This window comes from Typopeltis vanoorti, chromosome 5 (assembly GCF_054136105.1).
Source record: "Typopeltis vanoorti isolate ZY-2024b chromosome 5, IOZ_Tvanoo_1.0, whole genome shotgun sequence".
Classification (NCBI taxonomy): domain Eukaryota; kingdom Metazoa; phylum Arthropoda; class Arachnida; order Uropygi; family Thelyphonidae; genus Typopeltis; species Typopeltis vanoorti.
This window is the reverse complement of record NC_143553.1, coordinates 116785681-116810581: the sequence shown is the minus strand read 5'-3', so window position 1 is coordinate 116810581 and position 24901 is coordinate 116785681. Positions and strand designations below refer to the sequence as shown.

Here is a 24901-nt window from a genome sequence, read left to right as displayed (position 1 = left end):
TAAGGGTATCTTTCCTCATAAGTTCCATATATCTGATTCTCTGTATTATCATGGAGTCATCCCTGAAAAATCATATTTCCAGCCAGAAATGAACAAACAAACTCGTACAGAGTTCTAGAGTTGGTACAAAAATCGGCTAGACAGTGAATACTGTCTAGGTATGAGAATCTTGGTACGAGAATGTTATAAACATTGTCATACCAGAATTTTTCTGGTATGAGAATGTTAAATCTGGTATCTCATACCAGAATTATTCTCATACTAAACATTCTCATTATTATATGGTGACTGTGATTAAAACATCTTGATGGGGGAATTTTGTTTATATTAATAACAAGTATCTATCTGTTTTTACATGATCCCTGATTATAGAAAAATAATCACAGTCTAATTATGTTATCATTTTCGCTATGTTCATACATCCATTTACATGCATTATTTCCAGAGCTACTCAGTCGGGAAAAACAACATTCGTGTTTTCTCTCACAGAACATTGTAATCAACTAATCAACCACCATTGGAGCGAATCGTTTACTGTTACAGTGAAAATCAGGATATATTTAAAACATTTACCAACACAGAATTCGTGAATGGTTTAAAGTTACCTGATTTTGATTCTAATGTGAGAAATTTACTCATAATCAATGATTTGGTTTATCAGGCTAAGGACGGCATGGAAATAGCTGATGTTTCCATGAAAGGTTCACATCACCGTAACTTCAGTGTCATTCTAATGACACAAAGTTTATTCTGTAACGGAACACATTTTCGGACAATTTCTCTCAATAGGCATTATGTTATTGCATTTAAAAAACTCCAAAACTCTTTTCAGTTTTCTTGTTTAGCTTCCCAAGTATTCACGGAGCGTGGAGATTTGTCCAGGACAAAGGAACATATTAGTTCAGCTTTATAAAGATGCAACACGAGAATCCCTCTCATATTTAAGTTTAGACTTTAGACAGGAAACATCTGATATTTTACGCTTATGATCACGGATTTTGCAAGGGAAAGAACCCAACACAGTGTTTATTCCTAAATGGCAGACAGACTCAAATTATATGAATAACTCATCAATTACTTATCTCATTCCTCTCCCAAGCAGGCATATGCTGCTCTAAAACACTGCACCTCCAGACAAATCTCCACGCTCTGCGAAATATGCAAAAATGTTATTTCTGGTGATATTCCACTAAATAATCACCAGAAGTCCTCCTATGAAGGAAAAAAATTATAAGAGCAATAAGCAACAAATCGCTTCCCTTCATTACTAGAAGAAATCTGGTTTTTCAGCATGGGGGAGCACTGTTCCCATTATTAGGCAGTACCACTGTTCCTTTATTGAGTTCACTTATTAGAAAATGAATCATATGTTTAAAAAATTTGCACTCCTCCAATCACCAGAGGTTCATGAACTGTAGACACTAGATGAAATGAGTGCCATTTTAAAAATAAGAAACAAACATGCAGATGACAACGTAAAAGCACATTTAAATGTTCTGCAAAAGTATTTAGGTTTGAGAAACCAATTGGCTCACACAGAAGGAGAGCAACAAGAACGTAGACTGTCACATCCAGAACCTACACTGAACAAACCGAATACCCAGACCCATTCATATCAACCATCAACATCAACAGTGAGGAAAATGCTTCCAGTACACTCCCAGTTGGCAGGAGAGCTCGAAGAAACAATAGCAACTTCGTCTTTTTATCTCCCCGAAAGCTGCGTAGGAATAAGAAACTAGTGTGGAAAAAATGGTAAGTGAAAAAAAATATTTTTTTTTAAATTATATTTTTTTCAGTAAATGGTCTGTAACGGCATAAGTTACTACAATATCATTTAACCAAAAATCATTAGAATAACATTTGCAAATAATATTTTGCATAGAAAGACCATGGCATCTCAATATTAAAAAATATACACAGAGCAAACCACACGCGACAGATTCCTAAGCTTGTACAGCTACAGTATTATAATGCCATTTATTAGTGTTTATATTAAGAAAGTTAACAATATCCCTTTCGAGTGGACAACCGAAGATATCGAAAAAATCGCCGTGTTTGTCTTTAATATAGATAGCTTTCCAATGTTGTCCTGGCAACCAGGTCAGAACTGTGTTCACGATGAACCCCGACTGTTGTTATCTGATCGGATTTTGTGGCAATTCATCACGAGCACAAACTTCTGAACCCACTTTTCTTGTGGGGGTTCTAACTCTAGTATGCGTACTAACTGTTCAGTGTTCACAGTCAAGAAACACAGAACGATCCTTTGTTACTGAAAGTTTACACTCAAATTCTGCATAAAGAACCACTGTGATGTTTCCAGGAAAGGGTTGAGCAAATTTAACTTCGAATCGCACTCTTCCTCTTCTTAACAGGTTGACATGGGGGGTAACGGCATTTTAATCTGGGGATAAGCCAAATCCATAGAGAACGTTTCCCTTTCCGTATTCCTCATAAGAAATGTCATTACCACAGTATCTGTTCCATTTGCCTAGCGATGTGAATAGTAAAATCTCCTGTAATACCTTTCTTTGAAGTTCGGAGTCAAGGTTGCGAAGGATACTGAATATCATCAGCTGTCACCACAAGAAACTTCAGAATGAAATGATGAAAATTAAATCGATTTCTCATGAAAGTGCCATTAAATCCATCAATAGAGACATTCCAATAATTCATTTAGATGGTATTTCACCTAGATACAGATTGTCTAGTGTGGCATCTGACATACCCTGGGAATCGTAAAATAAGACACTTGCACATAATTGATGGGATATGCCATGTTTGACTTGTCTAACACAGACAGGTGAGCCAGTTGAATCTTTGGGTTTATTTTGACTTTGCGAACAAAAATTGTAGCCTTTTCAATTTGCCCTTTAGCCTTATCATTAGCATTTGCAGTTAGTAAACTAACTTCGGGAGAACTGGGAAACAAACGAACACGGACAGAAACGTTGTTGATCAAGTACCGGTCTTGATGCATGGTGTCATCAGCGTGTATTTCCCAAAGCATCTTGACAGTTTTCGATTAGTTTACTCAAGCTTGTCGCCTACGCATCCCACATTCACATTTGGTAAACATATCACTGACATTAGCCACATTATCTTTAACAAATAGTTCATTTGTCAGTTGACTGTTTTTAGCATCTCTGTCATAATTTAGTAGGTTTTCAATATGAGCCTATATGGATACGTGTCTGATGCCACATTAGCAGTAGTCCAGGCGGTTTGAACAAGATCAAGATCAAGATAAGATAAGGAATCGTGACGTGTTTGGTTGATAAGAAGATGACATCATTGTGGGCGTGACGTCATGAGATTGGAATGTTTGAAATTTCCCTGTGGGCATATGTGTCAGTGAAGTGAGTTCTTGTGTTTTGGTTCGCGTATGAAATTATGGGTGATGGTAGAGATAAGGATTCGTTGTGATTAGTGATGCACTTCTGACAAGATCAAGATCAAGATCAGATAAGGAATAGAATCTGTGTTGTTATCAGATGTAGAAATGTGACGTCATTTGTTAGTTGTAAATAAGTGACGTCATTTTTTAGTTGTGAATAAGTGACTTTATTGTTTTGAATGGAATGGAAGATATATTAGAGATAACGAATTGTGTCGTGATTGGTGGGACACTTCTAACAAGGTCAAGATAAGATAAGGAATCGTGACGTGAATACTTGCTGTTATAGAGTTTGGAATGTTTGGAATTTCACTAGGGCCCTCGTCTGTCAGGTACATCACATGGTGAGTTTGGTTCTTTTATTGCCTTGTCGTTGATATTTAGAGATAAGAATCGTGACGTTATGTGTTTGGAAATTTCTGGGGAATATATGTATCTCTGTAATATCACAAGGTGTTTTGGTTTGGCTATGGAATTGTGGGCAATGTTTTTGAGATGAGATATCTTGGAATTTTCCCAGAGTGCAACACATCCTTCATTGTCGTCATGTTTTGTGTTTGGTTGTCTATAGATGGGTGTACTAATTTTCCACACATATTTTGGGGTATTTCTCTCCTGTTAAAGAGTGGGAATTCTTAGAGTAAGAATTCCCACCCTTTATAGAGTTGTGATGGCGGCCGTGTTTAGGGTTTTCTGAATAATTTAATTATATGCTAATGTCACTCAAACATGCAGATTTTTTTCTTCTATAGATGGCTGTACTAATTTTCCAATACATTTTGGGATATTTCTTTCCTGTTAGAGGATGGGAATTCGTAGAGTAAGTTGTGAGGGAAACAGTGTTTCAAGCTTTTCTGAATAATTTAATTATATATTGGTGTCCCTTAAACACACACTTTTTTTTCCATAGCTCATCCGTATTTTCTTCTATATTCATATTCTAATTCAAGTTCATATTTTATTCATAATTCATCTGAATGTTTTGATTTGTCTAAATTAAGATCTTAAAGTTTAATAAATAAATAAATAAACAATTCTTGTGTGAATTCATGGTGATTTTAAAAGTGATCTTACTTAAACATACATAACATATAAACGACACTGTTTGTTCTTTAAAGTTTACACGGCTACAGTATTTCGAGCTTTTCTGAATAATTTAATTATCTGCTGGTGTCTCTATGGCATTTTCGAATAAAAAAATTAAAATAAACGGACAGTTAAATGGATTACAAAACCTTTTGTATGTATTCTAGAAATTCTAATGATAATTTAAAATTACTTACAGCTTTCCGGAACGGCTCTTCTAAATACGAATATTCCAAAAAAATATTCCAAAATAGTTGAATTTTACATCCACACCACAACACAAACACAAAAACCACAAAGAGCGAAATATGTGTAAATATTCTAACCTGAAATAGTTGAGTACTTCTTCCTTTAGATTTCAGCCCATGGGGTCATGCTATGTTTATTTCCCACGTTTGTGAACGTTGTGTGTTTTTCATGAGTAATACCAGCAGTGAGCAGTTACTTCAAATAGCAGAATACTTCAAAGATGAGTGAGTCATATCTGCTAACTCGATCCTCTTTCAGATTATGTGAACATTACTTAGACATTTTGTAAACCATTAATCATATCCCTTTCAGAGATGTATTATGACTGTTTCTGATGTGACTATATGTTTTTAGCATTCACATGATTCATTCATTGTGACACACATATCCTAAGTCATCCTATTTCTGTAACTGAAATTTATTTTTTTCTTTAGCATTAGTAGTTTTAAGTAACGGATATGCGACAAACAAGGTTTTGAACTCGCCGTAGTTTCCTTTTATAAATTTCTTTTGCCAGCACAACAAATAAATAGTTATTTATCATTATTTCAAATGAATATTAGATCTGTAATATATACTTTGTTAATTTCTATGTTACCTTTTATTTGACTGTAATATTATTAACAAATTGTATTTACTGAATCTAACATACAGAAATTAAATAAAGTGAAAAAGACTGGTATCTATATATATAATAAATAAAATGTCACTTTTCAGATGAAATATTCTCCACTAAAATTCTGCCTATTAATTTAATACCCATTTCCTTTTGCTTCCAAGAATTGTCAGAGTTTCATTCAGTGAATTTAAAAAAAAAGTCCCTGGTTAATTTGTGGCATGAAATTTTACAAGGAGAAAAAAAATGTTATGGTCTTACTTAAATTTGTATAACACATCAACGACACCCAATTTGTTCATTTAAATTTACACATTTTATTTGAATGAAATATTATTTACAATTTGTATTTACTGAATCTAACATATAGAAATAAATAAAGTGAAAAATACAATCTCTTTTTTTTGTTCCTTAATCTTCTTATTGCTAAATTTGCACTGTTGTTCAAATCTTCTTCCCATGCTTGTGGAATGGCCATTGTGTGGTTTATGACAATGTGATTCTCATCAGAAAGTTAATTTTCATCTGGTGATTGTTGGAAATTTATTACTGTAGTAAAATCAAGAATTGCATGTTTATTTTTCTGAAACTAATACATATACTTCTGAGAATTATTAAATGCACAGAATCTTTTGTTATATTTCCAAAAGCATTTAAAGGTACATGTTATGTTTTCATGTTTTGGGCATCCAATTTCATTTAAATCAAGAACAGGCCTCCCTATTAACTTGTTAATATTTTTGATTTTTGTCTTCCTTTGGAGAGTAATATTTGATATTTGCATGCTGATTCTATCATCCAATTTCTTAGTTTGTCCAGAGATAGAGAACCAATTTCCTACTTCACATGATGGTTATATTTTATTAACCAAGAATTCTGTTTTTTAACTCTTTCAGGTAATTCTTGCCAACTACAAGGTGATTTTGTCAATGCATATCTTATAATAATTTCATCAGAAATAAAAATTTCTTTAGGATATAAATTTGAAGTCTTATTCAAAAGAAATTGGCAATCAGTTATACCAATGATAACTGAAAATTCGTATATTTCACCCACTGTCGATTTTTCATAATTGTTTTCCTTCATTCTTCTTAGATTACTTCATATGGCACCACAAATAAATAGTTATTTATTATTATTATTATTATTATTATTATTATTATTATTATTATTATTATTATTATTATTTCACTGATTATTAGCTCTGATGCTATATTTTATGTTAACTTTCTGTTTCAAAATTCTAAACAATTAGAACTTTTCACAAAGAAACTTTCAAAGAATTTGTTGCACACCAATTATTTTTACATTACCAAACACAAAACACCACAACACAAAACAGCAGCTGCATTGGATGAACGATTGCCTTAAGTCCAAAGCCACTTGACTCTATGGTATTTTCTTATAGTACTGTTTACACCTACCATGCCATACCCTGACTGTTCCTTCAAAAATGAACCTTTTGCGCAGATGACTCAACGACATGTTTTCACATGCTGCTGGATACACTGTTGGTGTGTTTCTATCTTACTTTAAGTGGGGAAAGGTAATATTTGTATATGTGTTATCTGCAGAGTACAAAAAGTTTTTCTATACCAAACTTTAAGAGTTTAACTCACAGTTTTTGGGTTAATTATCTGCAGGCTCTCTGTAAACCAACCAAATTCTAACAGTTCAAATTTTCGATTATGTGAACGAATTGTTTTCAGATAACTCAAACAATGTCAATAGGTAGCATTAGACAATTTCTAAAATAATCAAAACATGGAAATCAGTTTCAACACTTTTCCCCTCGTTCCTGGCATTAATTTCACAGTTGTGATTATTTTTTAAAATAATTAAACAGAATTGCATTAAGGTACAAAGTTGTGGATTTAAATATCAAGTTCTAATCCGAATAACTGAATAAAAAATTCACTGTGGAAAAACACACCAACAAAAACACACATCTTTGTTCATTTAAGTTTACAAATGCATATTTTCTTTTGCTGAAATACCATTTACAAGTATATTCCCTGAGAAAAATTCAAAACATGTAATTACCTAAAAATATTAAAAATATTTAATTTAGACTCCTCACATTTTCCAAAGGGTTCAACGAATAAAATTTTTGTTTCTCACTGTTTCTTGGTTACATTACATCAAAATAGATGGTCATGCAAAAGAGTTTTTAAATCAGACACCATGGTAGCCACACTTCCATACATTTGATATTGTGTCAGTTTTTGAAATGACACCACGACACCCTAAACATTCTGTGTATTCTTTTATGAGCAAATATACACAAACAGTTTTTGTAAAATGTTCGTAAATGTCCCAAAATAAAGAATCTATATCGAATTGGATAAAATCTTGAAAATCTAATTTTACCATTGATGAATTTAAATGATTAGCGATAATTTTCCCCATGACACGAATAGATGGTAATTCAGTTCCCAAAATAGTAAACGATTATCAATGTCATACATTTTTGGTGAAAATCTCTCAGCTTCTTCACAACTAATAGAAAAAACCTTACTTTCATCAGCTCCTGTATCATCAAGTATTAGTTCCCCATCTTGGCATTTCAGAATATAACAATCACCGAGGTCCATTTCGTAGTCAGCTCTTCTTTGCAAGTACCGTAAGATATCAGACCACTTCCTGCATAACTTTTCCCAAGTGGTCCTGGATAAATACATCACAATGTACGTGTCTTCTAAAATAATAATCGGTTTCCTCAAAAGTGTTTTTGATGTTAGACCATGTAACTCTTTCTCTCACTCATGTGTCTGAAATTGTTGGGATAGGTGGTGGAAGTGAAAAGTTTCTCAAGAGGGTGACAGAGGTCTTTCCTGCATTGCTCCCCACCCCACCCATAACCCAATCACCTCCTATTCTCCCCACTCTCTTCCAGAAGATCTGCTCAGCCTGGTCTTCCCTGCAATACACTCCATCTCCTCCAGAAGATGTCTGCTCAGGCTAGTAAAGATGAGTTCGCTCATCTCGTTCATCCACTGCAGCTGCTGTTTTGTGTTGTGGTGTTTTGGGTTTGGTAATGTAGAAATAATTGGTGTGCAACAAAATTCTTTGAAAGTTTCTTTGTGAAAAGTTCTAATTGTTTAGAATTTTGTAACAGAAAGTTAACATAAAATATACAATCAGAGCTAATAATCAGTGAAATAATAATAATAATACTAATAATAATAATAATAATAATAATAATAATAATAATAATAATAAACTATTTATTTGTGGTGCCATATGAAGTAATCTAAGAAGAATGAAGGAAAACGATTATGAAAAATCTACAGTGGGTGAAAAATATGAATTTTCAGTTATCATTGGAATAATTGATTGCCAATTTCTATTCAATAAGACTTCAAATTTATTTCCTAAAGAAATTTTTATTTTTAATGGAATTATTGTAAGATATGCATTGACAAAATCACCTTGTAGTTGGAAAGAATTACCTGAAAGGGTTAAAAAAACAGTTCAGAGGGTGAAATATAAGTTCCATGCGGAATCTTGTACACTGTAAAATCCTTCTTTAGACTTTTCAAAAACTTTATGTCCTGTAATGTTGTTGTTGTTGTCGATAGTGTTGACACCTCCTCCTCCAACTCCACGTATCATATGAAACTCATCGTAACCGGAATCAATGTCATTAAATTCTCCCAGAAGATGACGTTTGGTAAGAGCAACATCCCGTTTACCTTTAAGTCTTATCTCGTGTGGTAATTCCACTTGAAATTTCGTTTACATGTTAGTAGGAAACATTTTCATACTGGCGTTACTGGGAAGGGTTAAGTAAAACATCTTCGCTGTGAACCCAAGAATTATACGCTTAGGGATAACCGAGCTATTTAACAAAATACTGAAGCTTTCCTTTTTGCTTGCGTTGTGTAAGTACTTGTTCGATTAGATACACGTCTTTCGGAAGTTCATTAGGTATATCAGCCTTTTGCAGTTGAGGTTCATAGAAAGTTCCCTCCACTATCTCTCCATCCCAACTGCAAACTCTATATACTACAGGGTTTCTATTAATAACCTGGGCAATTGTGAACAGTTCTGATATCCAGTTACCCCAAAACCCTTTTCTAAATTTGTGGGTATCATCACTTAAAACCACGCTATCACCTACCTGAAATTCCTGTTTGGTAGCCTCCTCTTGGGTTCCGTATTTCGCTCCTGGTCAAATATTTCCAAACACGATCCTCGTTGTGTAGGTAAACTTCCGAAGGAGCCATACCGATAGTGCAGTGTGGTGTGAGGTTATAAGTATGTACAAGGGTTGGCAATATTTTCGTTTAACTTTTACTCTTTGTATACGTCATCCATTTGTAGATCTTTCTTTTCAATGTTCTGATAAATATTCTGCAATGGGTGCTTTCATTTCGCTCCTGGTCATGTATAAATGAATATTATAGTTCTTAAACAAGGCACAAATTTTCTTATTGCAAAGCTCTTTTCCTTATCTCTGTTTATGTAACATGGGACTTCTTTAAAAATAGACTCGAAAGCATAAACAACAGCGTCTGCTGATTTCTTCTTCATTGTTCGAACCCATGCAAATTGGGAAAAACAATCAATACACACAAGAAGGAAATATACACCCCCATTCTCTTTTGCATGGGATGACATATCTGCCAATCACATTGAAAAGTGTATAAAAGTGTCGGGACTTTCATTTGATTGCGCTTAAACTTTCTTCTAACGGGTTTATGTCTAACATATGTAGGTTGTGTTGCTAACCAACTTTTCACGGTTTCATGTGGCAAATTTGTATGTTTCTTTAAAGCTTTGATACTTCCAAAGCTAACTACTGTATTAGGATTATAGTAATCTGCTAACTTTTCCTTCACTAACAATAAGATTTTTTTTCTTTGCAGGCGAAAATCAACAACGAAAGTGTCAGGTGTTTGTATTTACACTAGTACTATTTTTGTTAGTGACCTGCGAACTATGCATACTAGTATGGGAAGCTGTATCAATATCAGCCAATCGCACATGTCTCATCAGAGAAATGTTACGACAACAAAAACACCACAAACAGTGGTCATGTCTGTAAATTCCTATATGTGCATATTACAATGTAAATAATATCTGTGAAATAAAATGTGTAAACTTAAATGAACAAACAGTGTCGTTGATGTGTTATGCATATTTAGGTAAGAGCACTTTTGAAATCACAGTGAATTCACACACAACTTGTTAATTTATTGAACTTTAAGATCTTAATTTTAGAGAAATCAAAATATTCAGATGAGTTATGAATAAAATATGGATGAGTTATGAAAAAAAGTGTGTGATTCAGGGACACCAGATTATAATTAAATTATTCAGAAAAGCCTAAACGCTCCCGCCAAGAATTCCCATAGTCGTTTAACAGAAATGAAATTCTCGAAACTCTATTGGAAAATTAGTACTCCCAGTTATAGACATCCAAAGACAAAACTTGACGACAATGACGGATGTTTGTCACCCTGAAAAATTCCAAGATATCTTAACATGTATGAATTTCTTTCCCCCTACACTGTAGATTTCATGTGTTATCTTAAAATGTCATTTCTCTTCGCCTTTTTTGTTGAGCCTACTTGTGAAGTTTTCTGACTAGGGCATTTGCACTGATATTCATTTATCTCGAAGATGACTGACTCATTTCGGTTCATTTGGTTTTCGCTCTCTTTTGTGTGGGAACTTTAGTTTAGACATTAGTAAATAATTAATCACTTCCTTTGACAGATGTATCACGGTATTCTTCAAAGGTAAAAATTTTCTCATGGTTGTGTGTTACTCACGATTTCTGATGCGACTAAATATTTTCGAGGTGATACGAAAAATCGTGTGTTAGGTTTGAACTCTTCGTTCCCGTGGGTAATTGTTACTGTAGTAATTAATGCTTGCATTTTATGTTTTTTAAACCAAAACATATAATTCTAATTAGAATAACTTTAGTTTGATGAGTTGTCTGTAAGTGATATTGTAGTCAAATTACTGGTAAGTGGATCTCTCACCTAGTAAGAGACATATTTTTCTTTTGTATTCCGAGGTTTCCACAGTAGTAGGAGTGGCAATAGTGACCAAACAGGGGTACCTTCAATGTTGGGGGAAGTGACAGCGAAAACGTGACGTCACCTGTTCCCCGGGAAATTCCAAGCATTATATATTGATGATATGAAGCAGATAGGGGTAGGGTAAATGTGGGATGCGACGTAGAAATCGTGTCGTCATTGATAGGACATTCTGAAGTAGGTCAACGTAAGATAAGAATCGTGCCGTGACTGGTGGAACACTATAAACCAAATAGGGATAGGGCAAATGGGGGGGAAGCGAATCAGTGTCATGGGTGTGTGTTGTTATCAGATGTAGATAAGTGACGTAATTTTTTAGTTGTAAATAAGTGACGTCATTGAGTTGAAGTGGGAAGGATGTTATAGTAGTGGATGAGGATTAGTGTCGTGATTAGCGGGACACTATAAACGGAATAGGGTAGGGTAAATATGGAATGAGACGTCAGTGCCGTGTGTGTGTGTGTGTGTGTGTGTGTGTGTATTGTTATCTAATGTAGATAAGCGATGTAATTGTTAGTTATAAATAAGTGACATCATTGATCGAAGTGGAAAAGAAAGTTACACTAGTGGATGAGGATTGGTGCCGTGATTGATGGGACACTATAAACCAAATAGGAGTAGGGGAAATGGGGGGAAGCTAGTTCAGTGTCATGGTTGTGTGTTGGTATCAGATGCAGAGAAGTTAATGGTTTGCTTATGGGATTATGGGTGATGGTTAGAGATAAGATACAGTATTGAATTATTGGAATTTCTCTGGGAGACACGCATCGGTCATAGACGTCACGTTGTGTTTTCGGTTGTCTATATTTGGCAGCATGAATTTTTCCAATATAGGTGTGTGGTATTTCGTTCCTGTTATTGAATTTTATGGGAATTTTAGATTAGGGTGAAGAGATGGTGGCAGCATTTACACCTTTTCTGAATAATTAATTACAGGCTATCATTTCTGTCCCATCAAACACACACACACACCCTTTTTTTTTTTCATGTTCACATTTCTAAAATAATTAATTACTGTCTATCACTAGTGTCCTCTCACCCCTTAAGCACACACACTTTTTTTCCCATATATATAACTCATCCGAATATTTTGATTTGTCTAAAACTTTGAGATCTTAAAGTTCATCACTTTTTTCTGATTAATGTTATTTTTATTACACAGTTTTTGGCTATTCGAATTTTTAGTTTAGTGTCAAGAGATAACGTGAGCATTTAAATATAAAAGGGAGTTCTTATTTGAATGAAAAACCAAATGGCATATTTTTAAAGAAATATACAGAGATTTAAATGGATTAGAAGAACTTTTGAATGTAGTCAAAAAATTCTAATGATAATTTAGATTAACTTTCTTTCTCTCCAGAATGAGTGAGTTTTCTTGGAACTAACGAACTTCTGATTGCAAATAGATATTCCAAAATAGTTGAATTATGACCATATATTCAGAGCACAACACACACACACAAACACAAGCACTGAAAGAATGAAATTGCTATAAATAACTTGTAAATGCAGTTGTCTCTTTTTCCTTCTGTCTGTTTTGTTAATTTCATTTGCACTCTTGCTCATAGCTATGAATTTACCCATTTCTGGAGGATCACTACTTAGTGACATCATGGGAAGAAAAATAAACTCACCGCCTGCCTATTCTGTTAATTTTCACAATGTAGTGCGACAGTTTGTACAACTACTTGGTATTTCCACTCCTAATTTTTTTTTCCAATCTGATTGGTTGTATTTTCTCTATTTTACTTTTAAAAATTCAAAATATGCTTTTCCAAACAAGATTATCTAAGATTTTACAGGAGAGGCAGCAATTTACCATCAAGTATATGCAAATGCAAAGAATGAAGGGTGTCAAGTCCCGTGTTTGACTCATTTCCGTTAGACACAATTGACTGTTGTCCTCTCAGATAAGTATGGACGCATCTTCTTTGGAACTTCTAGAAGAAGAAGAATCAACATGAAAAGTATAGTATCAGTTAAAATACTAAAATAACTTAGCATTATAAATTTCTTTATAATGAATACTCAACTTTATTTCCTAAAGAAATTTGTATTTCAGATAGAACAATATTTCTCAAATTTTAGTTTGCAACCCAAAATTCGCATCACTTGATCGGGCTTTTGATATGCTTCTATATATTTTTTTCAATCTGATTGGTCGTTTTTCTCTATTTTACTTTAAACCTTGCGGTTTTTTTCTGTTCCCAGCATTAATTTCACAATAGTGATATTTATATACATTTTAACTCGTTTATTATATTAGCTATTTCTTACAACGCAAATAAATAATTATTTATTTTTATTTCAACTGAAATGTTATCTTTATTACAATTCGAAGCAGAATAACTGAGCCAAAAAAAAACAAAAAAACATTTTGTGTGAATTCATGGTGAGTTCAAACATAGATGTGGTTTTCTTAATTTGCAAAACACATCAATGACACCATAAGTTGTTCACTTAAGTTTACACATTTTATTTGACTGAAATGTTATTTACAATATTGTGTTTCTGAATCTTCTTCTTATTCTTCTTTCACTATACCTTATCCCATGTTAAACGGGGTCGGCGCACCTATCTTTAACCTTCCTCTTCCAAGTTCTCCGGTCCAGGACGTCCTTCGGACTCCATCCTTTCTCCCTAAGATCCTCTGTCACCTTATCCCTCCACCTGAGCTTGTGCCTGCCTCTTTTGCTCCTTCCCTCAAACTCCATATACTCCACTCATTTACCAACGTGCTCCTCACCCTTCCTTTCTACATGTCCGAACCACCTCAGCCTACTTTCTGGTATCTTCTTGCCAATTGGTTTCACCTTAACCGTCCCTCTGATGTAGTCATTTCCTATCTTGTCCTTCTTTGTCACACCTCTCACCCATCTCAACATCTGCATCTCCGCTACCTCCATCTTCCTCTCCTGTGCCTTTGTTATAGGACACGTCTCTGCGCCATGAAGCATCGCCGGCCTCACCACCATCTTATAGAGCTTTCCTTTCCTCTTACAACTCACTCTCTTGTCGCACAGGATCCCGCTCATCTTCCTCCAGTTCATCCAGCCGCATGTTATTCGGTGCTGTATTTCCTCATCCAAGTCACCATTCCTTTCGACGACTGACCCAAGGTACTTGAATTTCTTCCCTGAAATTAGCCTTTCACCCTGAAGTCGTATGATCATATCCTCGTCACTCTCCGTTGATATATATTCAGTCTTCTTCCGGTTAATTTTCATGCCTCTTTCATCCAATACCTTTATCCACTCTTCCAGGGTATTTTCAAGCTTCTCTCGGGATGATTCGCATAGAACAATGTCGTCGGCAAACAGCATGTTCCATGGCGCCTCCTTCTTGACATCCTCCACTAGTACATCCATGACCAGGTCAAAGAGGTAGGGGCTCAGAAATGACCCTTGGTGTAGCGCTATGACAATGGGGGAACTCTTCTGTCATGCTGACACTAGACCTGCCCTGAGTTTCTGTTCCCTCATACATCTCCTTCACCAACCTCACGTACTTCTCCGACAGCCCCTTCTTCCTCATACACCTCCATACCTCCTGTCTGGCCACTCTGACGTATGCTTTTTCCAGGTCTATAAACACCATGTGCAGCTCCACTTGCATCTCTCTATATTTCTCCATCAATCGCCTTAGGGCAAATATCGCATCCGTTGTCCCTCTTCCTGTCATAAATCCAAACTGCTTCTCACCCATTTTCGTTTCCTGCCGTATCCTCCCTTCAATTACTCTTTCCCATATCTTCAATGTGTGTGACATCAGCTTCATCCCTCTATAGTTGTCACAGTCTTGAACATCTCCACTTCCTTTGTAGATTGGGACGAGAATACTTTTCCTCCATTCCTCTGGTATCTTTTCCTGTTGGGTTATTTTCCTCATCAGATCCCATAACATATCCACGCCCTCACTGCCCAAACTTTTCCACACTTCCCCAGGTATCTGGTCTGCCCCACAGCCTTTCCATTCTTCATTTTTCTCAGTACCCAATCCACTTCCTCTCTACTTATGTCTTGTACCAGTCTCTCGTTTGACTCTCCGTCTTCACACCTCTCTCTCGGATTCTCCTCATTTAGTAGTTTACGGAAATATTCTTTCCATCTTCCTCTGATTTAGTATTCCTCTTGTAATACTACTCCTGATGCATCCTTTATTTGCTTGACTGATGTTATGTCTTTCGAGGCCTTATCTCTGGCTTTCGCTATTCTCAGTAACTGAGCTTTACCACCGTTTCTCTCCAGTTCTGCATAAACCTCATCAACTGCCCTCGCTTTCGCCCTTGCCACAGCTCTCTTTGCATTTTTCTTCGCTAATCTATATGCTCCTTGTCGGCTCTAGTTCCAGTCATGTTCCATTTTTTCTTTGCCTCTTTCTTTTCCTTGATCTCCAACTGCATCAGCTCATTCCACCACCATGCCTCCTTATCCTCAGGCGGCCCCTTTCCTGATGTTATACCAAGCACCTCTTCCCCAATTTTTCTAATATTTCGACTATTAACGTCCCACCATTCTTCCATATCCTCTTCTAACTTCATTTCTTTCAATACCTTTTCTTTAAACTTATTCCATGGGCCGTCCTCTTCCAATTTCCACCACTTTATTCTCCTCTGTATCCACCACTTCCGTCTATTCTTCTTTTCCCCTTTTATATCAGAGTCTACCACAACCAACCTGTGCTGTGCTGCTACACTTTCTCCATTAATCACTTTATAGTTTTTCATTCCTTCAGATGTTTCCTATGGCACATAATATAGTCAATCTGACTCATTCTATCCCAGCTCTTATAGGTTATCAGATGCACAACTCTCTTCTTGAACCACGTGTTAGCGTGGTTCAAGAAGAGAGTTCCAGATCGAAAGCCACAGCATATTCTATGATTCTTTTACCTTCTTCATTTCTTTCACCACTACTCCAACCCCATGTACCCTTTCTTCACCGCTTCGTCACCTTCCTACATGCCCATTCAGATCTGATCCGACGATCACTCTTTCACCATCAAGAATTCCCATTACTACTTGGTCAAGTTCTCTCCAGAATGTCTCGTTCTCCTCCTCATCACAACCTACTTGTGGGGCGTAGCCACACTTCCTCCCATCTCAAGCTATACGCTCATAATCCGATCATTCTTCCAGCACACCTAGCAGACTCCACCCTCACAGCTCCTTATCGATGATAATTCCAACTCTGCTTCTTCCCTTTTCATTCACACCGCTATAAAACAGTTTATATCCCTCCGCCAGCTCCTTTGCTTTATTGCCCTTCCACCTTGTCTCCTGCATGCACAAGATCTTCAGCTTCCTTCTTCTCATCATGTCTACTATCTTTCTACTCTTCCCATTCATCGTACCCACATTCAGCGACCCGATTCTTACTTTACACACACTCTCTTTCTGTTGGACTCGATTCTTTAGCCGAATCCGTCCTTGGTTCAGTAGTCATAGCCCACTTCTCACAGTCCTCGGGCGACAGAACTGCGTGTCGCTTACGGGGTACGCCCTAGCCGTGGTCCTTTCTCTGTTATTCAGTATTTCATCCTTTTTTTTTGGCATGGTTTTTTTTATGGCCGGATGCACTTCCTGACGCCAATCCTCCCCATTTATCAGGGCTTGGGACCCGCACCGAGAAGACTAATTTGCCCTCCCCAGTGGCTGGGTTATTGTGTTTCTGAATCTAACATATAGAAATTAAACAAACTGAAAAATACACACCTTTCACACTGTTGTTTGTTGATTCTATTATCTGAACTCTTAGTTTATCCAGAGATAGTGAACCATTGTCCCATTTCAGCTGATTATTATATTTAATTAACCATGAATTCTTCTTTTTAATATTTCAGCTAATTCTTTCCAACTTGATGGTTTTGATGTCAATTCATATTTTACAATAAATCCATCAGAAATACAAATTTCTTTAGGAAATAAACTTGCGCCTTCATCCAAAAGAAATTGAGTATCAATAACACCAGTGATATCTGAAACTTCGTCTTTTTCCTCCCACTGTAGATTTATCATTTTCCTTTTTCTTCAAACTTCTTACATTACTTCTTTTCCCAGCACAAATAAAGAGTTATTTATTATTATTATTATTATTATTATTATTATTATTATTATTTCCCTGAATATTAGCTCTTAGTATGCTGGTACAAAGTTCAAAACATTTAAAATTTTAGACTACATCACTTATTTACAACTAACAAATTAAGTCACTTATTTACAACTAACAAATTAAGTCACTTATTTGCAACTAACAAATTAAGTCACTTATGTACATCTGGTAACAACACACACCAATGACACTGACGTCACTTCCCCCAATTATCCTACCCCTATTATGGTTGAAAGATAGTGATAAGATAGAGTTTGGAATGTTTGGAATTTTGCTGGTGGTTCCCCTTCTGTCAGGGACATCACGCGGTGTGTTTGGTTCTTGTAACGCATTGTGGGTATGTTTAGAGATAAGAAATTGTGACGTTATGTGTTTGGAAATTCCGGGGGAACATATGTCGCTGTGACATCACGTGATGTTTTGGTTTGCCTATGGAACTGTGGGCGATGTTTTGAGATAAGATATCTTGGAATTTCCCAGTGTGACAAATATCCGTCATTGTCGTCAAATTTTGTATTTGGTTGTCTATAGATGGCAGTACTAATTTTCCAATATAGTTTGGGGTACTTCTTTCCTCTTAAAGATTTTGGGAATTCATAGTGTAGATCTAGATGGCGACAGTGTTCGACTTTTCTGAATAATTTAATTATATGCTGGTGTCCCTCAAACACACAATTTTTTTATTCCACAGCTCATCCATATTTTATTCTATATTCATATTCTAATTCTAAGTCATATTTTATTCATAAGTCATCCGAATATTTTGATTTGTCTAAAAGTAAGATCTTAAAGTTCAATAAATGAACAAATTGTGTGTGAATTCACTGTCATTTCAAAAATGATCTTACCTAAATATGCATAACACATCAACGACATCATTTGTTCATTTAAGTTTACACATTTATTTCACAGATATTATTTACAATTTTATCTTTCTGAATGTTACATAAAGAAATAGGAATTTTCACTCGTGACCAATGCATGTGGTGTTTTCCTTGTCGTAACATTTCTCTGATGTAGATGTGTGATTGGGTGATTTTTATACTGCTTCCCACATGAGTATCCCAATTCCCACATACACTAATATTAGTAGTACTGCTATAAAATCAAGTATCTGCACTTTTTCGATGTTTCTTGATTTTCACCTGTAAACAAAAAAATTATTGTTAGTGATGGAAAAGTTAGCAGATTAATATAATCCTAATACAGTAGTTAGTTTTGGAAGTATCAAATCTTTACAGACACACACAAATTTTCTATATATGAAAAGTTGGTAAGCAACACAGCCTACTTATGTGAGACATAAACCCATTAGAAGAAGGTTTAAACGTAATGAAAGTCCCGACACTTTTACACACTTCTCAATGTGATTTGGCAGATATGTCCTCCCATCAAAAGAGAATGGGAGTGTGTATTTCCTTCTTAAGTGTATTGATTGTTTTTCCCGATTTGCATGGGTTCGAACACTAAAGACGAAATCAGCAGACGCTGTTGTTAACGCTTTCAATGGGATATTCACTGAGTTCTCTACAACTTGTTCATTCACAAATTAACCTATTAAGTCTCTCATATCTTTAATTGAAAATCAGATAAATTCTACGTTACCATCCCATGGAATGACTTTATGTTCTGTCTTCAGCCTTGTTTGGACATCAATGCACCGTTGTGGGTTACCGTTCTTCGGGTCACATATGATAGCAGCACGATTAGGTTCTCCGTCAAGATAAGGCGGTGTGCCACTCTGGTCTCTCTCTCTCTCTCTGGAACCGCATGAACAGCTGTATCGTCGGTCACACAATACAGCTTAGCTAATCTGTTATGAAGAGATAGCTAGCCTTGCCTCGCGAACCTCGATAAGCCATTCATGACTTCTACTGCCGACCCGGAATCATCCCGTTGGTGGAGACGGAGAGCCAACGTCCAAGAGCGCAGGAACCATGGAACCAAAAAAAAAACCCTGTGTGTGTGTGGGGGGGAGCTTAACCCTTATATTTTCCCTCTCTTTCTCGGAGATTCTCGCCCTTAGCTACGTTGTTTACCGCGCGGCATTCATTCACTTGCGCTAGGCGTTCCAATAACTTCAGAGAGGTCAAAGAAGTAAGAAGAAAAAAACGAATACTAAAAAGGGCAAGCGAGATGATACCTTTTGCTAAGGATATGATGTCAGAGTTAGATCTTTTTTCCCACCCTAGTGTCAAGTTGTGTGTGCAAAGAAGTTCTAATGTCACCTAGCCACCAATATTCATTATACTGACAGTGGAGATCCTGTGGAATTTTGCATACCAGGTACATCTGAAGAATACTTCAACAAGGGAAAATCATACCTATGCGTTCGTGTGCGCATCACTGACAATAATGGTAAATCTATCGAAGAGTCTTCAGTTGGTGTCGTGAACAATTTCTTCCATTCCGTGTTCAGTGAAGTTGACTTTTTTCTCCAAGATAAACTAGTGAATGTGGCATCAGACACTTATCCTTATAGGGCTTATATTGAAAACATACGAAATTATGACAGAGATGCTAAAAACAGTCAACTGACAAATGAACTATTTGTTGAAGATGATGTGGCTAATGTTAGTGATATGTTTACCAAAAGTGAATGTGGGATGCGTAGAAGACAAGCTCGAATAAAGCAATCGAAAAGTGACGAGATGCTTGGGCGAATACACGCTGACATCATGCATCAAGTCCGGTACTTGATCAACAATGTTTCTGTCTGTGTTCGTTTGGTTCGTAGTTCTCCGAATTTTGTTTACTGACTGCAAATGGTGATGCTAAGGCTAAAGTGCAAATAGAAGAGGCTACAATTTTTGTCCGCAAAGTCAAAATACACCAAAAAATTCAACTGGCTTACCTGTCTGTGTTATACAAGTCAAACGTGCTATATCCCATCAATCGAGTGCAAGGGTCTAATTTTTGAATTATCAATTGCATTAAAATTATTGTATTAATGACTGCTGGTTAAATGTGTACGATTTCGATGTCTTTCAGGGAGTAATGTTAGTGTGATCGGAGTTGTTGGTGAAGCCGTCGATCTTCCTTGTAATGTCGACATTTCCTCGTTCGGTGCAGTTTACTCCATTACATGGGCGAAAAAAGTGTCGAATGAATGGAAAAAAATCTACTTGTATAGTGACGTGTCTAAGAATCCTCTGCAGGAATTGCCCCCAGATCGCTCTCGTTTTTTCCATAACGAGACATCTACATATTTGCAAATCTTTCCGCTGAGAACAAAAGATAAAGGCGATTACAAGTGCGAAGTCACTTATGACGAAGGAAATTTTCGATCGCTCTCTTATGCAACGGTAATCACTCATGGTGAGTCCTTTTTTCATTCTTTTTTCTTGATAAATTTCATCTTCTCTTTATTTTTTTATATGGTTTTATTATTTTTTTTGTTTTATTTTAATTTTTATTTTGTTATCTTCATCATCTAAATTATTTATTTTCTTTTTAAGTTTCTATTATCACCACTTCTCATTTTACAGATGTTATGTATATACAAGTAATAACTTCAAGGGAAATCATATTTTCTCGTGATTGAAATCCTACTCCACAAGTAGTCCTAATCTGTAAGGCAATTTAGATTTATACATCGCTTAATTTGGGTAATGCGTAGACATCCTTTTCTTCATAATGACAGAATTATTAAAAAATCGAAGGTGTCGGTTGCTCAGTAGGTATGAACGATAAGTTTCTTTAGAACACGCATGTCAAACTCGTTTACCTACAAGGGACAAATTTAGAATTATACCTCAAGCCGCAACAACAAAAAAAAATCTTTAAATACAGAGGAAACCGATTTCTTAATATTAACATTACAGTAAGTATAAAATACAACCATATTACAAAAATACATAAAATATAAAGTTTATATATTTAAATAAGATGATACATATCATTTTTTTGAAGAAACTTGACAACGTTTTTCATTAACGAAATCTTCAAAATGTATAGTTGAATTTGTTGAACTGTAGTTATTTTCAATATTGCTTGCACATGCTGGTCTGTTAGTCTTGATCTTTCCGCAGTTTCATTATTATTCTTTAAAGTTGAAAATAGTTATTCATATAAATATATGCTACCGAACAGAAAAAATACCAGAGCTACGAAAAAAACAGCGAGCTGAGCGATAACCCGTACATCTGTACTTTCTCAATTGCAAAAGAATAGGTCTGAAATGTTGAAATTATTGATTTTAGTTGATTCCTTAAGTTTCCAGCTGTATCGTCAATTCTGCTAGCAATGGTATTTCGAGATAACCTTATATTTTTAAATTTCTTTAACTGATCAGTACACAACACTTCAACTGCTTTAATAATATAATTTCGCGAATAATTTCCCCTTCAGTGAATGTTTTCGACTTGCTGGCAATTAAATGTAATAACAAATAACTGGTTTTTATCGTAGCTCTGTTATCTTCAATTGTTTTGGTAAACACACTTCGTTGATTTTGAAGTGTCAACTTTTATTCTGACAATTTATCTTCACGAAGTTTTGCAACATATTTGTCATAGTTTTCTTTATGATTTATATCGTGATGCCTTTTAATATTATATTCTTTGCAAAATGCAATAGAGTTTCTACATATCAGGCATTATTTTTTTCCCTTCAATACAAAAATATTGTAATTCCCATTTCTCTTGAAAACTACGGTGTTCTTTTTCAATTAATCGTTTTTACTCATACTGGTTGAAGGTTTGGACATTATTTTTATAAATTCTTTATTAATTATAAAGAAAACGATACACTTTCTTACGACTTGAAAATTGCTAACCGATAACCTCCGATTGCTGTAATCAGCGGACGTAGCACTGTACGTAGACTTGCTCGTTAAAATTCGGTTAAATTCGATAGTTCGGCGTATAAAATAATCTCAAGTGGAAATGGTGATTTTTTGAAATATGTTAATTTAATTCGATGTTGTCAAGAGTTAAATAACCATATTGGTTACAACGTTTGGCGGGCCTCATGCGGCCCGCTTGTATGACATGCCTGTTCTAGAAAGTCGTGCGCTTCGGATCCAGTCTAGGACTCAAAGAAGTTTCATGAAGGCTGTTCAGTTGGAGAAGCTCGATAGCGCTAGCATGTTTCTTTTCGCAAAATAAAAGAAATCTATAAAAAACAAATACTTGTAGTTAACAGAAAGAATACACTGGAAGCATAGCCTTACTTGCTCCGGCCATTATTGCAAAATACAATAACTCACAGTTGACATTGCAGGAGGCACTGAGATTATTTTAATATCATTTTTGCTCATGCCCGTATGATATTTCAATGGTGGTAAAAGCATATTATTCCGAAAGGTTACTCATCCAGAATTAAAAAATTTCTCTAAGCTTTACAAGTTCCCATAGCACAGCATAGATTTTTTCCCCATTTTAACCGGTTTGTGAAAGCGGCTGCAATATCCAATTACAGTGATTATATAGTATTGCGCAGAAAATTTGAAGTCTTTGTTCTTTGTACCAATTCTCTGTCAGGATTTGTCTATTTTACAGAATGAACCTATTCTGCATTCCACCGAAATGATATTTTACGTGATTCCACGTGATTCAATGCAAAAAGATCAAGATCAAGATAAGATAAGGAATCGTGACGTGATTGGTTGATGACGTCATTGTGTGTGACGTCATGGTTATGGAATGTTTTTTAATTTCCCTGTGGGTATATGTGTCAATGGCTTCAGTTCTTGTGTTTTAGTTCGCGTATGGCATTATGGATGATGATAGAGATAAGGATTTGCGTTGTGATTGGTGGTGCAGTTCTGACAAGATCAAGATCAAGATCGATAAGGAATCGTGACGTGGGTGTGTATTGTTAAGAGATGTAGATAAGTGACGTCATTTGTTAGTTGTAAATAAGTGACGTTTTGTTTTGAATAGAAAGGGGGATATATTAGTGTATAAGGAATCAAGTTGTGATTGGTGGGACACTTCTGACAAGATCAAGATCAAGATAAGATAAAGAATCATGATGTGAATGTTTGTTGTCATAGATTTTAGAATGTTTGGAATTTCGCTGGGGTCTTCGTCTGTCGGGGACATCACGTGGTGTGTTTGGTGATTTTAGAGATAAGAATCGTGACGTTATGTGTTTGGAAATTTCTGGGGAACATATGTCTCTCTGTGATAACACATGGTATTTTGGTTTGGCTATGGAATTGTGGGCGATGTTTTTGAGATAAAATATCTTGGAATTTTCCCAGGGTGACACACATCCGTCATGTTTTGTTTGGTTGTCTATAGATGACTGTACTAATTTCCAATACATTATGGGGTATTTCTTTCCTGTTAAAGGCTGGGAATTCTTAGAGTAGAGTAGAGTCGTGATGGCGGCACTGTTTCAAGTTTTCTGAATAATTTAATTATAGCCTAATGTCACTCAAAAATGCATTTTTTATCTTTTATAGATGGATGTACTAATTTTCCAATACATTTTGGGGTATTTCTTTCCTGTTAAAGGGTGAGAATTCTTAGAGTAGAGTAGCATAGAGTAGAGTAGAGTCTAGTGGCAGCTGTGTTTGGAGATTTTTCTGAATAATTTAATTATAAGCTGGTGTCCCTCAAACACACATACACATTAGATGAAAACACGCTAATGTATCCATGTTGATACTCTAATATGTACCCTATGATTATTCTTACGAAACAAAAAAAACTATTCAGTATTAGAATTACGCTTACCGAAACATACGAGCATTGATTATTGAAATTACAATTATCAATTGTTATGTTTAAGTTAAAAAAAAATGAACTTACATTTCTTTCCAGCATGGGAACATCTTGTACTATGCTCTTCTGAATAATTTAATTCTATGCTGGTGTCTCTACGGTATTAAAAATAAATAAATTAAAATAAACGGACAGTTAAATGGATTACAAAACCTTTTGTATGTATTCTAGAAATTCTAATGATAATTTAAAATTACTTACAGCTTTCCTGAATGGCTCTTCTAAACAACACAAAGAATGAAATTTCTGTAAATACTGTAACCTGAAATAGTTCAGTACTTTGTCCTTTAGATTTCAGTCCATAGATGCTATGTTATATCCCCCAGCGAGCGGTTTTCTTCAAAGGGGTCTTTCATTAAGATGACAAGAGTCACAACCGTAAATTGCGGTATTGTTCAAAAGGTAGCATTTTCTCAACTTTGGATGTTTCTGAAATACTTACATATGAATAAGTGATCAGCATTCACAAGATATGCGATGACACATATCCTAAAATTATTCATTCTTCATTCCCATGGGAAATTATTGGTAAAGTAAATTAATGTTTACATTAAATTTTTAAAACCAGTATTGACTATTAATTTTACCTGTGATTCCTTGTGCTCTTAACCTATTTCTGTAACTGAAATTTATTTATTTATTTTAATTTTTTT

General features: G+C 35.3%; 1 protein-coding gene across 2 annotated transcripts in view; it reads left to right on the top strand.

The window, feature by feature from the left end:
* The window catches only part of LOC150106744 (neural cell adhesion molecule 1-like), a 199101-nt gene that overhangs the window by 41825 nt on the left and 132375 nt on the right, over positions 1–24901 (top strand). For both annotated transcript variants that reach the window (XM_090392680.1, XM_090392679.1), the window contains exon 4: positions 20506–20832. In XM_090392680.1, the coding sequence (XP_090248806.1) occupies positions 20506–20832 (327 nt within the window). The remainder of the gene's footprint in view (positions 1–20505; positions 20833–24901) is intronic.